At 37.2% G+C, this 24,688-nt stretch overlaps 1 protein-coding gene across 4 annotated transcripts in view; it reads right to left on the bottom strand.

The window, feature by feature from the left end:
* Positions 1-4,886: 4,886 nt before the first annotated feature.
* Positions 4,887-24,688, bottom strand: part of LOC107707552 (serine/threonine-protein kinase BRSK2-like) — a 228,694-nt gene continuing 208,892 nt past the window's right edge. Inside the window, exons 14-19 of one of the 4 annotated variants that reach the window (XM_016511618.1) lie at positions 22,333-23,014; positions 20,125-20,173; positions 17,928-18,051; positions 15,318-15,498; positions 13,540-13,629; positions 4,887-6,103 (exon numbers count right to left, since the gene is read on the bottom strand). In XM_016511618.1, the coding sequence (XP_016367104.1) occupies positions 5,892-6,103; positions 13,540-13,629; positions 15,318-15,498; positions 17,928-18,051; positions 20,125-20,173; positions 22,333-23,014 (1,338 nt within the window). In that variant the 3' untranslated portion in view covers positions 4,887-5,891. The remainder of the gene's footprint in view (positions 6,104-13,539; positions 13,630-15,317; positions 15,499-17,927; positions 18,052-20,124; positions 20,174-22,332; positions 23,015-24,688) is intronic. The other 3 variants (XM_016511619.1, XM_016511620.1, XM_016511621.1) reach the window with 3 other exon arrangements.

Below are 24,688 nucleotides of genomic sequence, written 5' to 3'. Positions count from 1 at the left end.
ATGTTCTTTGACAGTGTAAATGTTCTTTGCTCGCATTCTCTGTATAATTTATTCGCTGTTTGAATAACTATGGAAGGGACAGGTAATAAAAAAAAATAATTCATTACCTCATCTGTGAACATCCTCCTTCATAGCGTCATCAAACTTCGCCTTTGTTATTGTTTTGAAAATGCGACCTCTAGTGACAAAAAATTACATATTGTATCTTTAATATATATATATTTTTAAATTTAGTTCTTAAACTTTTCATTAGGTATCTTAATTTTTAAGGCTTCGGTGGCTCAAGTAAATTGTCAAATTGAAAATGTAGCAATCAAAAACCATTGTAGGCTATTTAAAGAATATTGTATGAAGAATAAATTATATTAAAAAGAGAAATATATCTTGTTCCCTTTCATGGGAACTTCGAACTGCGTCCTCTAGGGGTTGCTATGGGGAACGCCTCGTCGTGACCCGTGTCTGAAGCATACATTGAAAAAACACCAACTCGTTGGCCGGCGACAGCCATGGGTCACGACGAGGCGTTCCCCATAGCGACCCCTAGAGGACGCAGTGTCTCGTTCCCTACTCAGGGAACCATGGTTACATAAGTAACCTGAGACGTTTTCTTCTATCAAAACAATTTCATAGAATGTCGGAGTGCCATAAAAATTATTTTCCAAAGTTTGCATGCCTGTACCTCTAGAAGTTATTAAAGATATCTTAATTTCCCTTTAGATTCTGGTTCTTACTTCTTATATGCTTCAACCCCAGAGATATGGGGATCTCAATGTGATATGTCCAAATAAATTAATTTTATGCATTTTCAATGGTTGAAAACCAAATGTGGATTGAATACAGCCGATACTTACTGTATTTCAAGAAGAATGTCTGAAGAATTAATAATCTAGAAAGCAGAAATAAATCGTTTCCCTTTAGCAAATCAACTGCATTGAACATACTTAGAACATAAAAAAGTTCCTCTTCCGAAGTTTGCATACCTGTAACATCCATGACATTTAATATTTTGACTTTTATCACTATTTATGTTTGATTTTCTTCAGAAAAAAATATGAACAAAATCAAAAATCTGAACCGGGGAAGTTTCTGAAATTTGATTTGACAAGGAATGACTCAGCTTTAAGTAGGCTATTTTTAATCTGTAAAATGCAAAACATAGGCTAACATCTGATATAATCTGACATTAACCTATATACAAAAATGAGTCATTATGTTTGTCAAATGTTTAGAACATGATTTGTTTTATACAAAATATTCTATTTTAAAATAAAGTCATATGGGTTCAGCAGACAAAAACATTTGAAAACCCTTCATTAAACATGAACTTTCTCTTGCACACATCAGTCTACAACTCGCTGTTTTTGTTTTATAATTCCCAGTAGGCCTATGCAGATTCTCCAAGCAACTGGGAACTACACACAGTAAATGGTGCGGTGGATCGTTCCTGAATGAATCAATGCTTTTTAGAACGAATCAGTTGAGTAAATGATTCATCGACGAGTCACCAAAAAAAAAAAAAAATGTTGCCGTAAAAATAAACCCGCAGAAAGAACCACTAAATGTCCTCACCATTTATGCATAACCCTGTGTTTTATACAGAAGCGTTGTATTCCAGCCTCAAGTCATTCACACAAAAAAAAATCACTACCAATCAGAAAATCTTGCTGGCAGACTCTCTCTGCAATCGGCAACGAAAGGTAAGGTGAGTAGGCTAAATTACATCAGATTAATAAGAAACAAACCATTTAAACATTATTCATAATACATAGTTAACGGACATAACCGTTGACATGTTATACACTTGTTTACATATAGCCTAAGGGAAACAAGAACACTCCAACTGTGAACACTATTTTAGGCTCTGAGGTAAATTATCCAGTCAATTCATAACGGCTATACAAGTGATGTCCACTGATATACGAACAATAATTAAACATTTTATTATTGCCTCCTAGATGGTTATAGAACAGAAACTCTGTAAAACATAGAAAACTTACCTTTTATCGCGTAAAGCGCCGAATCTGTCTGGAAACCGCCAACACAAACAAGCGGAGTGATACAAACAAAGTGAAAAGTCGCGAAACGCACTTGCTCGGCCAATCAGATTCGAGGACTAACTTGCGCATTCATTTTTGAAACAGATGGAACCTCATAGTATTAAATTAATAATATCAAAACAATATTAATGTATTTAGTGTTATTAGATCTAGCTATAACAACAGTGACAAACTGAACAGTTGCTCAGTTGTAGCTATTACTGTGCATATAACAGTAAAAAAGTTCTAAAAAATTTGAGAATATCTAACATGTTAAGCTTAAGTAGGCTACTTAAATTAGAAAATAATTCTTATTTAAATCACAAAAGTTAATTTCAGCATTTCTGTGTACATACAAAGTAATTTCGTAGGCCTATCATGAACATCCTATACTGTATGAAGTCTATATAATTGTTTGAAAGATAAAAACACATCCACTCAGTTAAATGCAAACATGAACAGTCACTTATCCTATTAAGTGAATGAGTTTATTGTTTCATTTTTCTCTCTGAAATTGCTCACATTTATGATACAAGGGGATTTTTTTTTACAACTTTAATGCATGTTCCTGCCTGCATGGACATTTTTTTCTTCTTCATTGAAGTTTTGCTTTATAACTGTATAAAATAGGAAAGTTAACAACAGGTATTGCTTTATTATAGTTTCATTTAAACAAGCTGTCTGTAAACAGGGGGCCGTGAACATCCGAAACGTTCTCGTTCGAGGTACATGGTACAGATAAAAGGAAGCATTTTATAAACTTATAGCCTACCGTGTAGACACTGCAAGTTAGTGAAAGCTGCGTCACGTTGCTTGCTTACAACGTAGATAGAAGAAAACATGACAGGAAAATAGGAAGAGAACGAAAAAAAAGTTGCAGAGAGACTAACAGAGGGAAAAAATGTGAAGGCAGGTGTTTTTCTTTTTTCCCATTAAACAATGTAAGGAAAGCTGTTCTGAGAAAATAGCGTGATTTCTGAGAATTGTTACGTCAAAGCCATGCAAAGAAAATGCGTGCATGCACACAGCAATACAAGTCAAAAGCAAAGAGCAGGAATGGCCTTCGAGTTTCCCGAAGGCCACCACATCATATTTACAGTAGAACTGATCCAAGAACAGCTTTTGTGTCATCCATTGCACACACACAATGATATGAAGCTGACATTGATATCAAGAAGTTCAGTTCCTCCCCACAGAGGCTAAACTACATTCTTAAATTACTGTTAAATTTGCTTTTTTGTGGTTTGTATGTTTTTACATACTATTTTGTTCTCTTTTGAAGCTAGGAAAGAAAGATTCGTAAAGTCCACGGTACTTTTACAAATCAAGACATAAGAAAGGTTCTTTAAACGAACAAAATTGTGTTGCCCTGATACAAACAAACACATTATTGTCATAAATAACATTCAAGTTCTCATATATATATATAATTACATGATAATAAATAAGGACAGAGATAAAACAGAAGGAGAAATACAAAAATATCCACAATGTATTCAACATTTTTTGTATCTGCTGGTAGTGAAGATGAGAATGATCAGCAAAAAAGTAAATAAATAAAACAGACAAATCACTGTATATCAGTGTTTACCGAAATCGATTAAATGAAACAAATTGTTCCATCACATAATAAATACAGAAATAAAAGGGTTAAATAATAATTAAATAAAGACTGGCAATACAATATTTCAAATCTGAATCTACAACAGACCTAAAGCTAGTGTCACATCTAGACATTTGATTTGTACATAATTATGTTCAATCTGTACAACAGAGATTCATTCATTAGGATAAATTCATTCAGTACTATTCCCCCCACCCCAACCCATCCCAAACTCACTGAAATCCATGTTTCAGTCCTTTTGCAGCAATGATTTCAGATCAAGTGATGTCCTTCAAACATAAAGTCATAAATAAATAAAAAAGAGAGCAAATGGACACGATTCAATTTGAAGAAGTCCACATCCTCCACGACAAGCTCTCAAAGTCATCTTTTCCTTCTTGATTTGTGATTAGTTTTTTTTTATTCTATGGTCTTTATGAATCTGAGTCAAACATCCAAGAGTTGAGTGTGTGCTTATGTCTAGTATTTTACATGTGAATCTGTTCCAAACCTAGTGAGCTGCCTTCTAAAGCACAATAAACAATTTTACAAATATTTTGTTTACTGAAAATTTGTCTTAGATGGCAAAATCAAGGCTAAAATTTTGCATACCAGGTTTAAAGGCACAATATGTAATTTTCGCCGCTAGAGGGCGAGTATTCAAAGAGGCAAAGGCGTAGTTTGATGAGGCAGTGACTGAGTGTGGAATCATGGGAGTTGTGGTCTTCATCCTCACAGCCGATGCAATCCGACGGGACTCGGGCAGAAATCATGTTCATGGATGAGCTAATGATTTATTAACGTAGTAGAATGAAGCAGGGTGAGGCTGAAAGCCGTGGAAGCGAAACGAGGCCGCTGAACGAGCATGACACACACTGTTCTAGTGGTTTTTGGATATTTTAATAAAAAAATCTTACATATTGTGCCTTTAAGGCAGTTTCTTAACTCATTTGTAACCCCCAAAATGCGCTTTATTAAGGAAGCTTATTTTCAGCAGAAAAAAAAGTTAGGCCTGATTGCGACTTTTTAAATAACAATTCTGACAATTCAGAAATGTGAGACATAAACTCAGAACTGCAAGATATAACCTCGCAATAATGAGAAAAAAAATCTTATTGCTAGTTTATAACTTGCATTTGTGAATTCTTTCTCGCAATTGCAAGAAAAAAGTCAGAATTGTGTTTTGTTTTTCTGCCATGGAATTCAGTCACAAGTCACAATTACCTTTTTAATTTTTTATTCCATGGCAAAAATAAGCTTCCATAATTCAGAAACAGCAACTCCGTGTAACACACAACAAACAACTCGATTCTCAATAGATTCAGTAAAGTTTGCCATTAGCATATTGCTAAATTAACAACTTCCCTCTTCATAGGAAGCAACTCCATGTGACATACAAATGGCATTCCTTACACTGTGCACACTGGATACTTGATTCTTAATTGATTTCAGCAGAGTTTGCCATTAGCATGTTGCTAAGCTAATAGCTCCAAATTTTAATGTGCATAAAAACACATAAAATACAAATACTGAGTCCTCAGTTTTATTAGATTGATTTAAGTGCTTTCTCTGTCATCTTTAATGGATTTTTATGAAGTTTGTTGCATTGCATTAAGGGTCTCTTAATCAAAGTGAGATACCTTGAGGAAGCTCACTACATTTTGGAACAGAGCCAGTTTTTTTTGCAGTCAGTTCCCACCGGCTGGTCAACCATTTTAACTGGTTGGTGTGCTGAGATGATGGCAGGGGAGCACACAGGTTGAGTAGGAACAAGTGTGGGTGTTTGTATTTTAGTCCTCGGAGAGAGCGGAGAGCGGGAAGGAAAGAGTGTGATGAAGGATGAAGTGTCCATCTCCTTGGAAACCTGCTTGTTCATCATGAAAAGTGCCGTCTGTCAATAACTGTCCATCTCAGGATGTGCAGGGAAGTGGGGGGCGGAGTTTTAATACGTTTTCTGGATAATTCCTAGCAGCAAAGACAAGCCGTCACAAAGGTGAGGAAAACGGGAAGACAGATGTAAAGACAAGAAAATATCTGGGGTAGAAACGACAGGGGTTCGAGAGGGGGACTGGCACAAGGACATGGCAGAGACGGTGAAAGGGGAAATGTGTCTGGATTTGTGTCAGAATTTGTTTTTAAACAGTCATTCCATCATACAAAAGTTTGTCCAAATAAAAATTCCATCACCTCTAAGATTATGTACATTTTGAGTTCTTTTGTAGGTACGTTTGAAAAGCTTGACTGGTAAAGTTTTAGGGCTGCTCCTGTGTCCCAACGTTTGCTACCAGCTTGGCATTGTCCCTGGGATTGCCCGCTGGGCATTTAGAGTCACTAGGCTGAGGGTCGTGGCGACAGGCGTTAGGTGGGTGTCTGTTGGGCGTGCCAGGTGGAAGAGGCACCTGACCGTTCTTCTCGTCTGAAAAAAGTTGTTTAATTACGTCAAAGAAGTTACTCAATGGGCTGCCTAGGTACACAGATAGGAAGAAAAGGAAAAAAAGAGAGACAAAGAGAGAACAAATAGAGAAATGAACAATGGGCTCACACGAGGAGAAGTGGACAGAAGGGGGAAAGAGATAGGAGAGGGAAGAGAAAGAGGAGGAAAATGTGAAGACTAAGACTTGGAGAAGCTTTGACGGCCACACAAACTTTTATAGTTGGAAATTCTGTATAAGATATGAGGATTCACTGGTTAAACTTGATAAAACCAGCTTAAAATGGTAGCTATCTGGTTTCTAGCTGGCCATTAGCTTGTCCAAGCTGGCTTGCAACTGGAAATAAAAACCATAATCATGGTGTAGCTAGTGCTATGCTCTACGAGTTGAGCAACAGGAACATAGCCACAGCAACATAATTAGCTGCAGTTTAGACGGTTGATGAGCTGGACTACCAGATTGGCTGAGCTAGTAGACCATATTGGACCAGATAAATCACCTTGACTGCCAAAAATATGCTTGATCTGGTTTTTCCAGCCCAAGTTCAACTAGGTTCCCACTAGCTGCTCAGCCAAATTAACACTCTTGGACCAGCAATAAACCAGCTTGCATGTTCTAAAAGCAACTTGACCATCTTAAGATGGTATGACCTGGTTTTTACAGCAATGTCCTTTGATCAAGGTAGTGTACCAGCTCAGTGGGGTTCCTAACTGCTGGTGGTTCAACTGGTCAACCTCTTAAACCAGCTTGGGACTAGCTATAATCCAGCTACTGTGTTCCATAACAGAGCTACCACTTTAAAATCAACATGAAACAGCATTTATAACCCATTTTACTTCTGACAAGATGCATATCTGAGCAAAACAGAATATTCCCTCCAAAAAACTAAGGTGGGACTTGTATGTTTTCCTGCAACCAAGTAGGTCTACCAGCTCAGACAGGTCTCCAACGGCAAGTAGTTCAGCTGGTCAACCATCTAAACCAGCTTGGACCAGCTAGAAACCATCTGCTGTGTTCCATAACAGAGCTACCACCTTAAAGTCAACGTGAAACAGCGTTTGCAACCCATTTTACTTCAGCCAGGAAGAAAAAAGAATCCAAGTGAAAAAAGAATAATCCTCCAAGAATTAAGGTGGGACTTGATTTTTTCTCCGTAAGCAATTGTTTGCTGAGGTTCAAGACGGAATCAAATGTGAGTTTGTAGTTGATTGTTGTATACCACTACTTTTTGAGGAGGCTATTTGACCTGGAGGTGGAGGTTAAAGGTCATCCCCAAGAGCATTTTTGACACTTCTTTTCAAATCTATTGTTATTTACTATTTGAAGTACCTACTTTAAAAGGCATTAAATTGCTTGTTAACCGGTGAGATTGGTGTAACAACAGTACCTAAAACAGATAAATACCTTTAGCTAACATTATTTCTGGCCAGGGGGCGCCAGTCAGGCAGGTTAGTTGCAAGTTAGTTTTCAGTTATTTGCTAAAAGACAAACATCTTTTTATTAGGTTGTACTTGTAAATCATTTGAAATAAAACCAGGAACATTTATTACTAAAGTAAAGAGAGTGGATTTTGATTTCATGTTGATTTTAAAGATGCTTTTAGCCAGTTGCGTAGCTGCTGGGCCCACCCACCTGTCGGTCAGGCCCATCTAGTCAGTTGCTTCACAAGGTAGCCTAATCCTGTTTTGTACTTTCTACGAGAGAGAGCGCCCTCCGGCTTCGAGTATGAATGAAACGTCCCCCGCGTATTCTACGCTCAAGCAGCTGAACAGCTCTGCTAGTGCTAACGTTAATTCACATATTTCTCCATCACCAGCAGCGCTCCATTCTCCAGCATCTACCTCCCCTACACGCCAGTGTACAGGTACATGAATCTACATTTTCCTACTATGTAGTTGCCTAGTCACCGTTGTTTATTTCGTTTATGTGGCCGCTGGGCCAGACTATGACCAAGCATGGTTACATTCTGTCCACTTCTGTACTACTAGCTACTGTCCTGCTGATTTGATGCTGTTCGTCTGTCAGATGCGCGCGTGTGGTGTGGCCGCCGTGCTAATGCTGTTCTTATCGTTATGTTTTTAACACTGCTTATAATGACATACAGGCTTATGCTCTGATTAAATGGTGATTTCTATTCAAGCAGGTGTAACTGTTAGTTGTGTTGGCCTATTTTGATAACAGATGCATTTTAGGCTAGGCCCACCCAATTTTCTCTGGGCCCACCGACATTGTAATTCCTGGCTACGCTAGTGGTTTTAGCCCTGGTAGGTGTGAGGCACATGGGCTCATATGGCTTTATATAGCCAACATGAGAAAGGCTAGATAATTAGAAAAGGCTCTAAAGTAATGAGAGAAGTGATGTGGCATCTGTACATCTGTCACTGCAGAGAGAATTACACGTAGATCAGTCAGGAAACCCACACATGGGTACAATGTACCCTTTAATCTTCATTCTGCTCACTCCTCAAAGTCACATAAGCCTATGAAGTGTCATCTGTCCGGTTCAATTACACACCATATTACACAGGCGGAATATACATCAACAAGATATCATCAAGCTCTCTATATTCGGCCTTGTTTTTGTAATTATGTTCATGAAAAATAATTTTGGATGAAAGACTACAATGTCTACAAACATTGTTCACAATGTTTTAATCAAAGTCTATACAGGCTTAGTCGATCAAAATGTTATTAGTCACAGAAAAAAAAAATCTTCAAATGTGGCTTATGAAACATGTAAGTAGTAGCATCATTACATGGCAGCTTGCTTTAACATTAACCTCGAGAAAAATGCGCACTATTGAAGTGTTTGTGGAGTGTGGAAGCTGAACAGTATCATGCTCACTGCATGACAGTTAACTTGGAGGCACCGGTGCGATCATTTGCATTTAACTTAAAATACTCATTTTTGCTCATACAGATAAGAGTAATTCATCTTTTTAATCTGTAAAAGGTCTACTTGCATTTGTGTGTGCACTCACAATAACAACAAATAATTGTGCTTTTGTAAAATAATGAAAGCAAATAGGGTGCGCTTTATGCCATCTAGGTCTCTGTGAACTTGAGCGTTAAAAAAAAAAGGAACCTAAGCTCCTGCTTGCCTCACAGACATGAAAATATATCAACAGAAAGCAAAATATCTACTTTTAATTGAACCAGATCAAATGGAAAACAAATATTTTCAGATTATGTTATCCATATAATGTGCACGTCCACTGTGGAGATGATGAGTCGGTGAAAAGACTAGTTTATCAATTAATTATTATAATGTTAAGGCAGTCTTCTTGCTGTTTCTTCATTACTTCTGCTGCTGTGGCAAGCTTTATGCGTGCACTTGAGCACTGATAGGCTATAAGCAATTAAGGTTCATTATTATGAATTATATGGTATATTAATATGAACGTGTGATTAGTCGACTAATCGCTTCAAATAAACAACTATTAGTCGATCAGAAAAAAATTTAGTCGAGGGCAGCCCATTTTTATCCTGTGGCAAAAATTGCTTTCATAATATATCAGAAGCTTAGGTTATTAGCATTTACATATGATCCTTCACGCAATTACATTATAAAAATCATGCAACATTTAATTAAACAATTTAAACTGTTTCAGATATTTGAATAACTTTCAAATACTCAGTGGCATAAACCTCAAACTTTGGCAAATGCAGTAAGTAGTTCCTTCACTCATTCTAAGAGAAGTTCTGTAAACTTTTTGTTTTTTGGCAGGCTATTAAAAACCTGTGCATCCTGATTGCTGGAACTGGCGACTGGAAATGGCGATTTTCAAAATGTATTGGCATTTGTGTGTAATATGCAGCAGACGGTCTGTGAATAGTCCATCTGAGGCTCAGACTAGCCTTGAGCTAACTGACTGCATGAGAAAACCCCCTTTAGTGTACTTGATTTAGGATACTTCCAAACTCATGAATACACATGCAAACCTGCACAACTACACCAACTGGCACACAGTGGTGTAGGGTTCATTTGAACATTTAGGGGCACATCAGAGCCTCTGGTGTACATATGCACAGCCTCATATGTTTGGCTCACATAGTCAAGAAATTAAGACCAGATTTGTAAGCCACATACACACTAAGAAGGTAACAACCAGTTTGTGTTGTGCTCATTTTAACAGTAAGAACACAAAACCTAAAAAAAAAAAAAAAAACTGTGCCACACACTTACTGATTCAGTTACGTTACACGTGAAAGGGTATTTATGGGGTTGGGTGCACTTTAAATAGGATGTAAGGACATGCGTCATTACAAGTGCTATAAAGAAGGTGGATGTGTGCCTGATAAAGTAGTTAGTGACCCCAAAAACGTTTTGGACACTCAAAGAGATAGTTCACCCAAACAGGAAAATTCTGTCCTCATGTCTGCAGAAGAATGAAAGCCATACAGGTTTGGAAAAACATGAATGTGAGTATATGATGATAGAATCTTTATTTGTGTGTGAACTATCACTTTAAGTCACACTTACAACCTAGGCTCATTGGAAATACGTGCCTCTATATACATTTCTGCAAAACTGAAAAAACGTACCTATTTGTACGAATCAATGCAGTTTCCAGTTGAAATGAACACTAGAGGCAGTAAAACTCCTTTTAAACTACTTTTATTCCTTTTCACACAAAGTATGATTTATAGGTACAGAGTTTCGATAAATTTTCACACAATTACTTGCAGAATAGTATGTTATGACTTTAAAACAATTTTAACATCCTGCGCAATTTGAAAACTGATACTTCTGAATGTTTTCGTCACATATACAGCTTCGTATGCATGAGTTTTCTAATACAGTAGGTTTGCGCGGTAGCTCACGCGATACGGCGTTGCACTTGAGTGATGAAGAGCTCGGTACGAACCCCGTTAAAATACAGTTTGATAAAACAGCTCAAATCCGCATAAGGAAGTTAAAATAGCACGTCTGCATCAGCAAATGCTTTTTATATCACTATTGTATTTGTTAACACTACCGGGTAGGTTTAGGGTTGGATTGGGATTGGTATGGGGGATATATCCAATATGACAGAGCATTAACCTTTAGCGACACTCCCCGGATATTTGAATTCTGAACAGCTGCAATACGTACCTCAAATAGCATAAAAAAACGCAGCAATACGTGCCTGTACCAACCTAATAAAAACGTGCCACGGTCACTTATTGAACGTGTGTTTTAGCGCCACTCTCTGGACATTTCACTTTGAAACTGCCGCGAAACGCACACTTAAGTATATAATTACAGTGTTGCAGAAATGTATAAAGAGGCCTGTATTTTCTTGAGCCTGGGTTGCACACTTAAAATGAATGTCATTTTATTAGACCAGTGGTTCTTAAACAGGGGGCCTCAGCAAACTGTTAAGCGAGCCACAGGATTAAAACTCAAAAGGATTTTAAATTAATATTAATACATTTTATATATTTTCCAACTTATTGAAAAACATACAGTTCTTGACATTTCTGGAATCCCAAACTGAACCATGGTTAATTATATCAATACTCACAGTTTCTGTTAAAGGAATAGTTCTCCCAGAAATTAATGGGTCAATGGGTGTCGACAAAACACCAAACAGCTGATAAAAACATCACAATAATCCACAAGAGTCCATCTCCAGTCCATCAATTAACGTCTTGCGAAGCAAAAAGCTGCATGTTTAACTCTAAACCGTCGCTTCTGGCCAAAATATGATTCCATAATCTATAATAAAACTTCTTCCAATGGAAAAAGTCCAACCTATTGCCCTCTCACATCAAAATCCACTCAATTTTTTAGAACAGTTTTCACTTGTAAACGATGGTTGATCAGTGCATATTTCTCTCCTGATTCAGACGTGACGACTTTTTTTACTGGAGGAAGTGTTATGGATTATGGACTCATGATTTAGCAGGAAGCAATACAGTTTGAAATGGGGGAAAAAAAAGACTTGATGAATTTGTTTGTAATATACATGCAGCTTTTCACTTCACAAATATTATCAATAGCCATTACTCCAGTCTTCAGAAATCATTCTAATATGCTGATTTACTGCTCAAGAAACATATAAAGCAAGGATAAGTATAATGAATTATTATAAATATCTTTTATTGTAAATTTGATCTTTTTTTTATTAAATTGACCAAAAAAGCGAATGTAAAAACATTTCTAATGTTACAAAGGTTTTGTTTCAAATAAATTTAACTTTTCATTCATCAGAAATCATGAAAAATATCAGTTTCTCCAGAAATATTAAAAAACATTAAGCAGCAAAAACTTTTCAACACTGATAATAATAATGATAGTAATAATTGAGCAACAAATCAGCATATTAGAATGATTTCTGAAGAATCATGTTACATTAAAGGCTGGATTAATGTTTTGCCATCACAGGAATAAATGACATTTTAATTACATTTAAAATTAAAATTTTCTATCATATTCAAATAGAAAACAGTTCTTTCAAATTCTAATAATATTTCACAATATTACTGTATTTCGGTCAAATAAATGGAGCCTTTCATTTATATAATTATTTTAAATTATTCTAAATTATAACTATTTTAGCCATATACAGACCCATCATATTTTGTCAGTGTTGAACAAATACCAGGAAGAGAGCATCAAAGTTGTTAATTATAACTAAATATCCCTGGAGATCCATTACCAGTAGTTACTGAAACAATCATATTGGGGTGTGCATTTGGAAAAATAATAATAATAATCTGTAGGGTAGGTATATGCATTGGTTTTTTTGTATTAGATGCTGTTGTTTGCCTAACAGACCACTAGGTGGAGCTGTTATCAGGGAGATGGTTGGGACACAGCCAAATAGCATCATGTGTCAAGAAGAGAGGACGTGCACGGGGTGGACGGAGAATAGGATGGAAAAGTGGCTTTACTTTGCGATTCTCCTTTGAAAAAAACAAAAAAAAAAAACATACTCAGCCGTTCATCCTTGATGCTCTGGATAGTTCAAGGTAATAGAGGGTATATACGGGCGAAAACTTTTCCAGAACTTGATATTTTATAATAATGTTCCTGATTTGTGTGCTCTGGTTGGTTTAGCACAATAGCTGATGCAGACAGAGCAAGACGTTGGTTTTAGGGTTATCCCGACCTAAAAAGGTACCAGGAACCTTTACATAACCAGTCCAGATTGGTCATCCAACAAGGACACCGTGTCCTAAAACTAGAAATCATGAAGCTGAAGTGTCCACATTTAGAGAACTGTCAGAAAATCTACCGTTAATGCCGTCTGAGAAATGGGAGCAGCAGTGTGGCCGAAGGGAATCACCACGAATTGGAAAACTCCCCTTATCTTCTAGCGTCCCAGTGGGGATTGCTTTAGGGTGGGATCATGTGGAGAATACTGTGATGCTGTGTTGTGGTGTGCTGACATGCATGATGGAGGAGGGTTATAAACAGGCATGAGAGGGATCGTGGGGCTCGGGACGGAGTCGGGGAAAGGACGGGGGGATTTATACTCACCAGACAGCTGCTGGACTCCCGGCTGGTCGTGTGTGCTTAACAACTGCGCCTGAATCGTTTCTACCACCCGCTTGAAACGCCGGCTTGGACCTACAATACAGTGTAAGAGGTCACATATAAAACCCCGTTGACATTTTGAAACAGGAAGTTGGGGCGGGGTTTCCTTAATACCGATTAATCGAGTACTCGTTCACTTGGTTTGCATTCTAGTGAAAAAAGCTCCACAGACAAAAGATTTGAGCTTTTTAAGAATCTGACAGGAATTTATTGTAAAACTACTTGTAACTTGCAGTCTTTCTTATCTCTTCTAGGTGGACAACAACATTATTTAACATCCTGCACGCTGTAGTGGATAAGAGCTGCTGCTGGCGCTATCATGAGGAGACATAATGGATATTAATGGCAAAAAATAAGGGAGAATAATGCCTTAGATGATGCATTATTTTTAGGTGTTCTATTTATCTTATGTTGTTATTGTGACCTGCAGTATACTGATGGGATAATTAGTGTGTAAGAGGCTATTTGACTCGTTTTGAGAATTAAATGGAAATTTTTGTAAGAATTGATCCTTAGAGGACAGAAAGAAAATTCTTGGCAAGACTAAATGTAAGACTGTCAGGAATGGGCTTTATGTTAAATATTTCTCATTCACTAACAATGCGTAAGCACCAATATGTGAGTGAAATCGTACAAACATTTTACATAACTTATCTAACTTTTGTACTCAAATGTATTGTTTATTAATGAAAAAAAAAACACATGTATGCACTTACTCTAGGTGGCCTCATATACATTAGTCTTAATCATATTTCATTATACATATGCGTCACATGATTGCTGAGCCTGAGAGTGACAAAAATCTGCAAAGGAAAGATTGTTTTGAAAAGTCCTTACATGGATATGTTTTGGATGTGTTTTATGCAAATGACTAACCTTGGACACACGGATGCTAATTTATAATACTCCAAATACATTAACAAAAGAATGTGGTTCAGACCGAATTCATGTACGTACAGTGTTGTGAATTAGGCGGATAATTTTTGTTAGAAGTTCTCCTATGTTAAATATGAATAATCTGCTAAATTATTACTGAATGAGACGCAATGTCATTAGACTACAATGTAAAAAAAAATTTTTAAGTTGTAAATAAAACTAAAATAATTGGAGTATGTCTCCAAAAAATTACTATTTCAGTCTTTTTAACTCAGAATTTAATTCAATGTGTTGCTTGCTGTTTCTCTGTGAAATTTACTGACAATTTTGACAAAGATTTTAACCTTGTATATCAACTATGTTTAGGTTTATTGGTGAATATAAATTGAAATTGTTTAATTATATTTATTATTTATTTTATATTTTTTGGCGAATATATATTGCAAAATATATGACATAATACGACATATATAATATGACATATATGAAAAAATACTCTTAATCTATTTAAGAGCAAATACATGAATATCGAAAAAGACATACTGATCGTCAAAAGGCAGAAAATATCAAGATATATTTTTTAGCGTTTTTCATCCAGCCATATTGCCAGCTTGACCCAACTAGTGCGCTACATTGGATTCTTTTTTTCCTTTTAAAAATACTGTTGTAGGTTATTCTGACAGATTTAATGAAAGTATCCCAAATATGCTTCAACATCATGGAGAAAGATAAAATAATTCACCTTTTACTCGCGGCTATGTTCTTTTATTTCAAGCAACGCTGGCGTTCTATGGTCTTGATGAGCGCTGATGTAGCAGCGGCTTGATTGCGGTTGCTGTGGTTACCTGAGAGCAGAGTGAAGGTGACTGAATAAATGCCATTCTCCTTGGTGGCCGCGGTGCTCTCGGTGTACGTGATGTCGACCTGGAACTTAACAGGCTTCTGGAAGACGGTGGGGCCGGCGGTGGATTTGTACTCGGCCCGAAAACTCGTCTGCGAGACAACGCTGTGACTGAGGCTGGGTATCTGAGGAAGGCAAGGATCGATCCACTGTTACATATTTGAAAGCACCTATGAAGAACATCAATGGAAACTTGGAAAAGTGTGGCTGTTTATTAAGGTGTGGTCACATGTACGGTTATTTGGTGAATTTTCGCGGGTGAAATCCAGTCATTTCAATAGGAATCTAGGTCTTTGGGAATTTCAGATCTCACAGATTTCGCATTAGGTTCAAGTCACCATGGGAATTCACAAAATGCTGCTTTATTTAAAAGTGACTTCTGAGTTGATTTGTCTGAGTTTCACTACGCTATTGCCAAAGGATGTTTTTTAGCCTGCAAAATTTCACTGAAATTTCTCCATTTACCATTGCTTGGGAAATGGTCACGAGCAAAATCCAGTCATTGCAATAGGAAAGTTTGGGAATTTCGTGTAAGGGTGAAAGATTTCCACATGCAGATTTCATATCGAGATCAAGTTGGTCATGGGAATTCACTGTGTTGACCCAAAGAAAGCTGCTTGAGTTATGCTACTCACAACGCTACCGGTGCTGGGTAGTAACTGATTACATGCAATCTGGATTATGTAATCAGATTCCAACAATTAAAGGATTAGTTCACTACCAGAATAAAAATTTCCTGAAAATTTACTCACCCCCATGTCATCCAAGATCCTCATGTCTTTCTTTCTTCATTCGAAAAGAAATTAAGGCTTTTGAGGAAAACATTCTCCATATAGTGGAATTCAATGGGGATCAAAGGGTTGAAGGTCCAAATTGCAATTTCAATGCAGCTTCAAAGGGCTCTACACGATCCCAGTCGAGGAATAAGGGTCTTATCTAGTGAAACAATTAGTCATTTTCTTAAAAAATAAAATTTTACATACTTTTTAACCACAAATGCTCATTTTGCACTAGCTCTGCGATTCGCGTCCATGACTTCACACAATACGTAATCACATTGGAAAGGTCACGAAAGAAAATCACTGGGTCACTGGGTCGGTTAGTTCTTCGTCTGTGTACTCCGGTTCAAAAAGGTAGGGTGGGGCAAAAAACTTATTTTCTCCAACTTCAAAATAGTCTGATATCGCTGTTTTACCTTTTATTTGTAAAGACCGTTTGACTTTCTTTGCACGTTCGCTGTGCTAAACACTGGGTCGGTACTTCCACCTACGTCACAGGTGACCTTTCCAACGTGACTTTGTAATGCGTGAGGTCAAGCTAGTGCAAGACGAGCATTTGTGGTTAAAAAGTATATAAATTTTTTTTTAGAAAATGACCGATCGTTTCGCTAGATAAGACCCTTATTCCTCAACTGGGATTGTGTAGAGCCCTTTGAAACTGCAATTTGGACCTTCAACACGTTGATCCCCATTGAAGTCAACTATATGGAGACAAATCCTGGAATGTTTTCCTCAAAATCCTTAATTTATTTTCAACTGAAGAAAGAAAGACATGAGGATCTTGGATGACATGGGGGTGAGTAAATTATCAGGAAATTTTTATTCTGGAAGCGAACTAACTCTTTATTAAATTACATTTTAAAATACTTGCTATTGGACTGCAGTTGCTTTTTTATTGATTACATGATTACATATTATTCACACAATAGCAATAAACTATTCACAATTCACCTAATGTATTTACCCCCTAAGATTTTAAGGTAGCAAGTTAATAATTCTGTAACACATTTGCATGTTCACAGTCCTCTGATGCAGGTTAATGTCACATGACATGCAAGTAAACAAAATATTTTATATATTATTTTCTTTCTCTTTGTATTTCTTATATCTATATTGTACAACATTATGCTATTTAAATCAATGCGATAAACGAGTTAGGTCAAAAGTAATCAAAAAGTATCCAATTATATAAAGCGTGTAATGTAACTGATTACATTCCTAACTACAATTTTTGTCATGTAATTTGGAATAAGTACCAGACCACAATTAGTAAGTAATCTACCTAGCACTATTGACACTCAACTTTTATTCTGCAGAAACTGCGCTAATATGACCGCACCTTTACTATTGCATAGCTGAAGGCGTGGAAAACGTCGCTAACCATGACAAGCAACTTTTTAAGCGCACATTTAAAACGGGTCTAAACGACAGACTAAACTCCCTTCTCTTCTGCACAAACCTCTCGAGGCACAACATCTATATGCTAATGATTCATGCCCTGCGTTGATTTTCCATTGACCTCTAATGAAAGAGGCAGCCACGGGGAGGATGGAAACATCACCGACTAGCATTTTACAGAATTGAAACACAAATCAGAAAGGTATTTGCAAATGTAAAAACACAGGCTTCCGGCCAAGCCTATTAAAGCCAGTGCGACGGGCAAAGTCTTTCAATCTGATAGAGAGAACGCAGAACCATATATTTAAATATTCATAGCTGTCGTTTACAACAGAGGAATGAAACGGGATTGGAGGCATGCAAAAGAGATTACTTACCGAGAGAAAGGCGTGGACGATGTCGGCTTTTATAGAGCTCAGTGGCTTGTCCCTAATAACCACGAAGATCTGCTCCTCTTTCTCTAGATTGATGAAGTTACCAAACCAAGATTTTTTGGCAAGTCTGCAGAGTGAGAGAAATATGAAACATGAAGCTTTTATGAAGTCTTCAGGGGATACAAGATCAGTCCTTATCAGAGCTCAGAATAAGATAGATCCTATGGCGCTTATGCAAAATGAATTGATATTGAATAATTCATAAAAGGGAGTATGTGAAAGAACGGCACACAGCAGAGGGTCTACAAATTAACATGATGAACTTTGCATGAGGTCATATTGATGGATGGGACAAAAATCAAAGAAGTCGTATAAAAATCCATAAGGCGCTCTTGACTCATAGCTAAAAAAATGTTTGGACATATTTATTAATTTTTTGAACATAAAATGTGTTTAAAGAAGTCACTGGTTACAATATTCAAAAATATGACTGCATAATGTGTTGTGATAGAAATTTTAGAAGACTTGCCAAGTTGGATCACATATTTAGAGGCGCACAACGCAGTTGCACTGACCTCTACAAAGTCTTGGGTACAACTTTTCAGTTAAATTGGCTGTGATAAAAATTGTTTGGAAGATGTATCTATAATTTAATGAATGGGCTCTGAATTGTTAATCATTAACACCCACTGTATCATTTCTGTAAAATTCATAAAAGATATATCCACAGTTTGAATATTTATGGAATGTTGCCATGTTTAAACATTTTTTATATATAATATTTTATATTCAATATTTTAAGAACTGTAAACAAAAATATACTTAATTGGGAATCTGTAATAATAATTTACATGTATAAATCTGAATAAATAATCTGGAATATATGGTTGTAAATCTCAATACCTTTTACATTTGAATATACAGTATTTTAAATTAAATGTATATTCTAGATTTATAACTGTTTATATCAGTTTTTTAATATAATTTTTAATACTTCAGAATTTAATACTTTTACTCAGTACTTTTTACTCAAATTTTTATATTTGTAGATAAACTGTAAATATATTTCTATATGTTGCTACGATACATTTCAGAGTATAAGTCATATTTAGGAAAATATATTATTAAACAACTGTTGCATTTTTGCTGCAGTAGGTCACTCAAAATTAAAGCATCTCTGTTGATGGAAAAATCAAGCAAAACCACTGGTGTTTAAACTAGCAGCTGTAATTTGGTCTCATTTTAGTATATAAAGAAATAACCATCTGTCTAAAAAGCAGATTGTTCTAGCTCTAAAAAGCTTCAGTCCGCCACTGTTGTGTATCAACAAAGCACAGTCGCTCGCAACTTAGCTTCCAGAAACTGATTTCTGGCAGAGGATGACAAAAGAAAGCATAGAGCGCCACGGCTTATCCAGCTGGCGTGGAAAGCAAGAGAGAGGTGGATAAGTTATGGAAGACAAAATAGAAAACAAAAGAGGATGAGGCATCACTCCGTGTGGGGGACAGAGAGTTTGTGACTGCTGTCTGCTGTGTGCTGAGACCCGCCTCAGTGGGAGAAAGATATGACTGAGCTTCCATTAGACTGGAAAAATAAGACTAAATGGTTTAACAGACGCAAACATAACTCACAATGATTTCTGAAGTGCTGAGGGGGGTTTACATCAACACTGTTGTTGGGCAAGTATTGTTCAAGGTCTACTATTCGTCTTTTTCAGAGGATGTTTCTCGGTGGCTGCATTTCCAGCATAGACTGGAAACGCATTATGGCATTTTTATGGAAACCAAATGTCCCGATAATAATAATAAAACCTGAAATCAACCTACACTGTAGGGACCTCCCAACGGCACCAATGATAACAACAGGTAAATAAAGGGAGTAAATAAAATTGACATATCATTTATATGACAATATTAATTAAAAGTACACTAGACCAGGTCTTATCATGAGTAGCAAAAAAAAAAGAAAAAAAAATTAATAAAATTCCCAGCAGTAAGTGATCCAAGAATGCACTCTCTCTCTAAAATAAATAAAATAATAGAATAAATGCATAGAAAAATAATAAAAATACAATTATGCTTTCTATCTCTCTCATGAAAAAGGTTCATGGCTCCTGAAAATAAGTATAATAAGCCTAATAAAAAAGACAACAGCAGTCAATGGGAAATCCGTAACATGCTATAAAAAGCTGTGTACTCACTCTGGGGAAGACTCTGGCGTGAGGCTGGACATTTCCTCTTGAGTGGGAACTGTTCAGAGTAAAGCAAGGATGTTAGCATGTTCCATTTTTGTCAGTAATCAAAATTGTGTATCATTTTAAAATAGTTTTCTAACTAATTCAACATCTCAGTATGTAGGACAGATATAATTAGAGCCTATAGTTGCATGCAAATGTGCATCGTTTGTGAGTATTTGTCTCGTGTTGCCCGTTTAGCTTGGGATTAAAGGTTATGCCAACAATAAAACTGGATCATTAAGGGGTCGCATGCAGGAGAAGTTATTTAGAAATGGAAACTGATGCTACTGAAACAATGTGAAGTGGTAACCATGGTAGCAGGCTTAATATTAGTTTACAGTCAGTATGTAAATCAGAGCATTTAGCCACAACAAGCCATGAAACAGATCCAGTCAAACTGGAGGAGGTAAGAGCTTTATTTCAGGCCTATAATGACTCAATGTAGAGTTGCCAATAGCAAACCAAGTTTATTTAAACACCCCATGAAACATTTTAAGGGGAAAAAAAGTTTTTGATGAAATCCAAGAGTTTTCTGACTCTCCATAGAAAGTATCATAACTACCACATTCAAGGCCCAAAAAGGTAGTAAGGACATCGATAAAATAGTCCATGCGACATCAGGGGTTCAACTGTAATTTTACGAAGCTACGACAATACTTTTGTGCACAAAGAAAACAAAAATAACTAATTTATTCAACAATTTAATCTCTTCCGTGTCAGTCTTCAATGTGCGTTCACAAGAGTATCACGACGCATGTGTATGGTGCCACTGACGCAGCAGCTGGCATTCTGATGTTGAACCCGGATTCGCTGTGGCTTGTTTACAAGCAGAGGAATGCATACGCATGCGTCGTGGTACTCTTGTGAATGGCAGCAGAGACTGACCCAAAAAAGAAGAAATTGTTGAATAAAGTTGTTATTTTTGCGTTCTTTGCGCATATAGTATTCTCGTAGCTTCATAAAATTACAGTTGAACCACTGTCACAGACTATTTTAAAGATGTCCTTACTACCTTTCTGGGCCTTGAACGTGGTAGTTCCGATACTGTCTATGGAGAGTCAGAAAACTCTCGGATTTCATCAAAAATATCTTAATTTGTGTTCTGAAGATGAAAAAAGGTCTTATGGGCTTGGAACGACATGAGGGTGAGTAATTAATTACAGAATTTTCATTTTTGGGTGAACTAACCCTTTAAGACTACAATATACTTCAAGTGAAATCGAAGAATGCACTGGTGTGTTTACTTTGGCTAGTAAACACTTCCGAGCTACCATTGGTCACTGGCAATTACAAAATAGGTAGGTGTGCTCTTACATACTCATCTAAACCCGCTCACAGCCACTTCTTTTTACCCCTAAGCAAAGAACGAATAAGAAATTTACCGTGAGTGTATCATGGGCTTTAAGGGGACAGGGCATTCTCATTCTAGACCAGGGGCGTCCAGACCTGTTCCTGGAGGGCCATTGTCCTGCAGAGTGTAGCTCCAACACTAATTAACCACACCTGGACAAGCAAATCAAGATCTTCAGACTCACTAGAAACTTCCAGCCAAGTGTGTTGGAGCTGGTTGGAACTAAACTCTGCAGGACGTTGGCCCTCCAGGAACAGGTTTGGACGCCCCTGGTATAGAGCCTTTTATTGGACAAGATTCTATAAGACAGGGGTTCTGAACTCTGGCCCTTGAGGTCCACTGTAGAGTTTAGCTCCATCCCTAATCAAACACAACTGCCTGTAGCTTTCTAGTGATTCTGAAGACCTTGATGAGTTTGTTCAGGTGAGTTTGATTAGGGTTGGAGCTAAACTCTGCATTAAATTGGACCTCAAGGGCAAGAGTTGAGAAACCCCTGCTATAAGACAAGATGCCATCATCAACATTGTTGGCTCATCGTTGGTTATCTCAAAAGAGAATGTATTATTCTTGTCAACTTTTATGAGTACAATAATATCTAGATTTGCCTCAAAGCTAACAGAAATGGATTAAACACCACATAACTATAATTTAGATTTCATGGTGTCGGGAATTGTAGCCTGGACATCCATCCAGAGTTTTACCTTTCTTCGGCCCGAGATGCTGGGATGGGCTCCAACATCTCCGCGACCCCACTTAGGACAAGTGGTTTGGAGAATGCATGGATAGATGAATTGTAGCTTGTTTACTCTATTCACCAATACCTTGCAGTTTCCTGCGGTGAAAGCGCGGTGAGCCCAGGAAGCTGTTCTTGATGGAGTTGAGGCGCGTCTTCCAGGGCATTCCCCCGATGGAGGGGCTGGGGGGTGGCGTAGGGGTCGGCGTCCCCGCTGGGCTGTCCTTAGGCGTGTGCACGGGCGTTCCTTTGGGGGTGGGGATAGGGCTGTCCCTTGGAGAGGGGTGGGGGGTCACCTGTATGGTGGGGATAGATTTGGTGGTGTGGTCAGAGCCGGGAACAGGGTGGAAGTGGTGTAGTCGGATAGGGGAAAGAGGGGCAACAGGCCTAAAGGGGACAGAGAGTTGAGGGGGTATGATGGAGGCTGGGGTTGCCCGCCGCACCAGTGGGCTTCCCGGTATACAGGGTGCTTGAGGTTGACATGGAGTCGAAGGTTCTGACTTGGCTGTCGAAATGTGTTCGGGCTCAGATTCAGGTAAGGGGTTTGATCGGGCGGATTGTAAGGGTTTGTCTTTGGGTTTGGCTGGAAGAGTTTGGGTCTTTGGGCAGGGCAAGAGAGACTCAGATATAGAGTTTGGCGTTAGGGAGTTAGAAGTGTGTTTTTTTGACTCGTTTTGATCCGAGTTTGGTTTTAGGGAGTCAATGATACTAGAACTGGGGGACAAGAGCAGCTCAGTGGACTGAGGCGGGACACAGAACTTTCGGACAGGCTTTGGGGGAAGGTGAGAACCAGAGCAGAACACATCGAGATATACAGGCACGAGTCAAAGCATTGTGGGTAAAACACACAAAAAGGGAAGGAATAATTTAAGGAGGAATAAGGAGCCATGGTGGTGTAGAAGAAACAAAAAAGCATGCAGTTAGCCAAGACTGGTGAGCGAAAGATGCAACAAGACCATCGTGAAAAGCAAATCAAGTCTTTTCAGGCACACCAAAGAAAGCTGCCAATGGGAAAATAAAAATGGATTTAAGAGCAAATATTCTGCCGTGAAATTAGCAACTTGGGTATCAAACAATAAATCATGTATTAGAGGTGTGGACAATGTAATTTGCAGTATGAATTTGGACTTATGCTCAGAATCAGCTGTTAACAAACTAACGGCAAAGAAATGCATTGCCTGACTTTGTCCAAGTTCTGAATCATGCATAAACCTTCAAAGCTTGTGAGCATCTGAATATGAATGTCTCAAAACACAAAAGCTACCAAGTTGCAGAAATACTTCAAGCACTAATCATCTCTTCACAGTTGGAATCCAGAAAAGTAATCAAAGCAAACAAATTCACAAAAGTAACAAGCAGTACATTAACCTAATTTATGTCAAACATAAAAAGACTGACTTCAAAATCCTCAATTTTCATGTGACATACAGAACAGAGGTTTAGAGTGAACTTCTAAATCAATTTCCACTTGGAATCAACACTATACATTGGCAAGCTTTAGGGTAAGGCCTTGGTAATCTGTGAGCCGTCTTAAACAAGCCAACTGGAAAAGTTTAGCCAAGAGCTTCTGTGCTAATCAGAGGAGTGGGATTTTCTACAGCGTTCCCTGAGCTGGATTTCCACTTGGGGAAAGACACAGAGAGCAGCAGATAGGATGAAAGAGTATATCTCCATGAAACAAAAACGGCTGTCTTCTGCAACTCACTCTTGCACGATTTCCTTCCTTGTTTACTTTGCTTGCTAGAGAACAGACAGCTATTTTCAGGGTTCCTACACCTTATGACTGGTTCATTTTCATGAGCTTTTAAGTCATACATGCTGGATAAGGATTTTTAAAAAATAATAATTTCCCATGTCTCAATAAAAAGCACGGGATTGTCAGTGATCACCAAAACACTTACCTAGTGGCTTTGTTAACTGAAATAAAATATACATACCGAAATAAAATTAAATACTAAAAAAGAATAACTTTTTTCAGCTACTTGCCAAAGCACCATTTCTCATTTTCATTTAGATTAACTTGACATACCAAAATAGCTAAAACTAAAAAACTGAAATTAAAATTAATGAAAGCTATTTTGGCATATTAAAACTTAAAATGTAAAATGTAAAATATATATATATATATAAACTCTAATATACAAAATTTGAATTATTTTTAACTATAACAGCATCTCAATACTACCAAAAACATTGTTGGCCAAAGCAACATTTTAAGTTTTGTTTAGTACTGAGATTATTAAAAATAAATAAACTCTAAAAACTGAAACTTAATAAAAACAATACATAACTTAAAATATTAATAATAATAATTTAAATATATATTATAATATAATAAAAAGTACAAAAACGTTACAATTAAAATAAAAAACATATAAAAATAAAATTTAATTGAAAATATTCACAAAAAAATGATAATAATATATCAACGAAACTAAAAAAGC

The sequence above is a fragment of the Sinocyclocheilus rhinocerous genome, unplaced genomic scaffold (assembly GCF_001515625.1).
Source record: "Sinocyclocheilus rhinocerous isolate Xijiao unplaced genomic scaffold, SAMN03320098_v1.1 scaffold1376, whole genome shotgun sequence".
NCBI lineage: Eukaryota > Metazoa > Chordata > Actinopteri > Cypriniformes > Cyprinidae > Sinocyclocheilus > Sinocyclocheilus rhinocerous.
The sequence above is the reverse complement of the archived record's forward strand: the minus strand, read 5'-3'. Positions and strand labels throughout refer to the sequence as shown.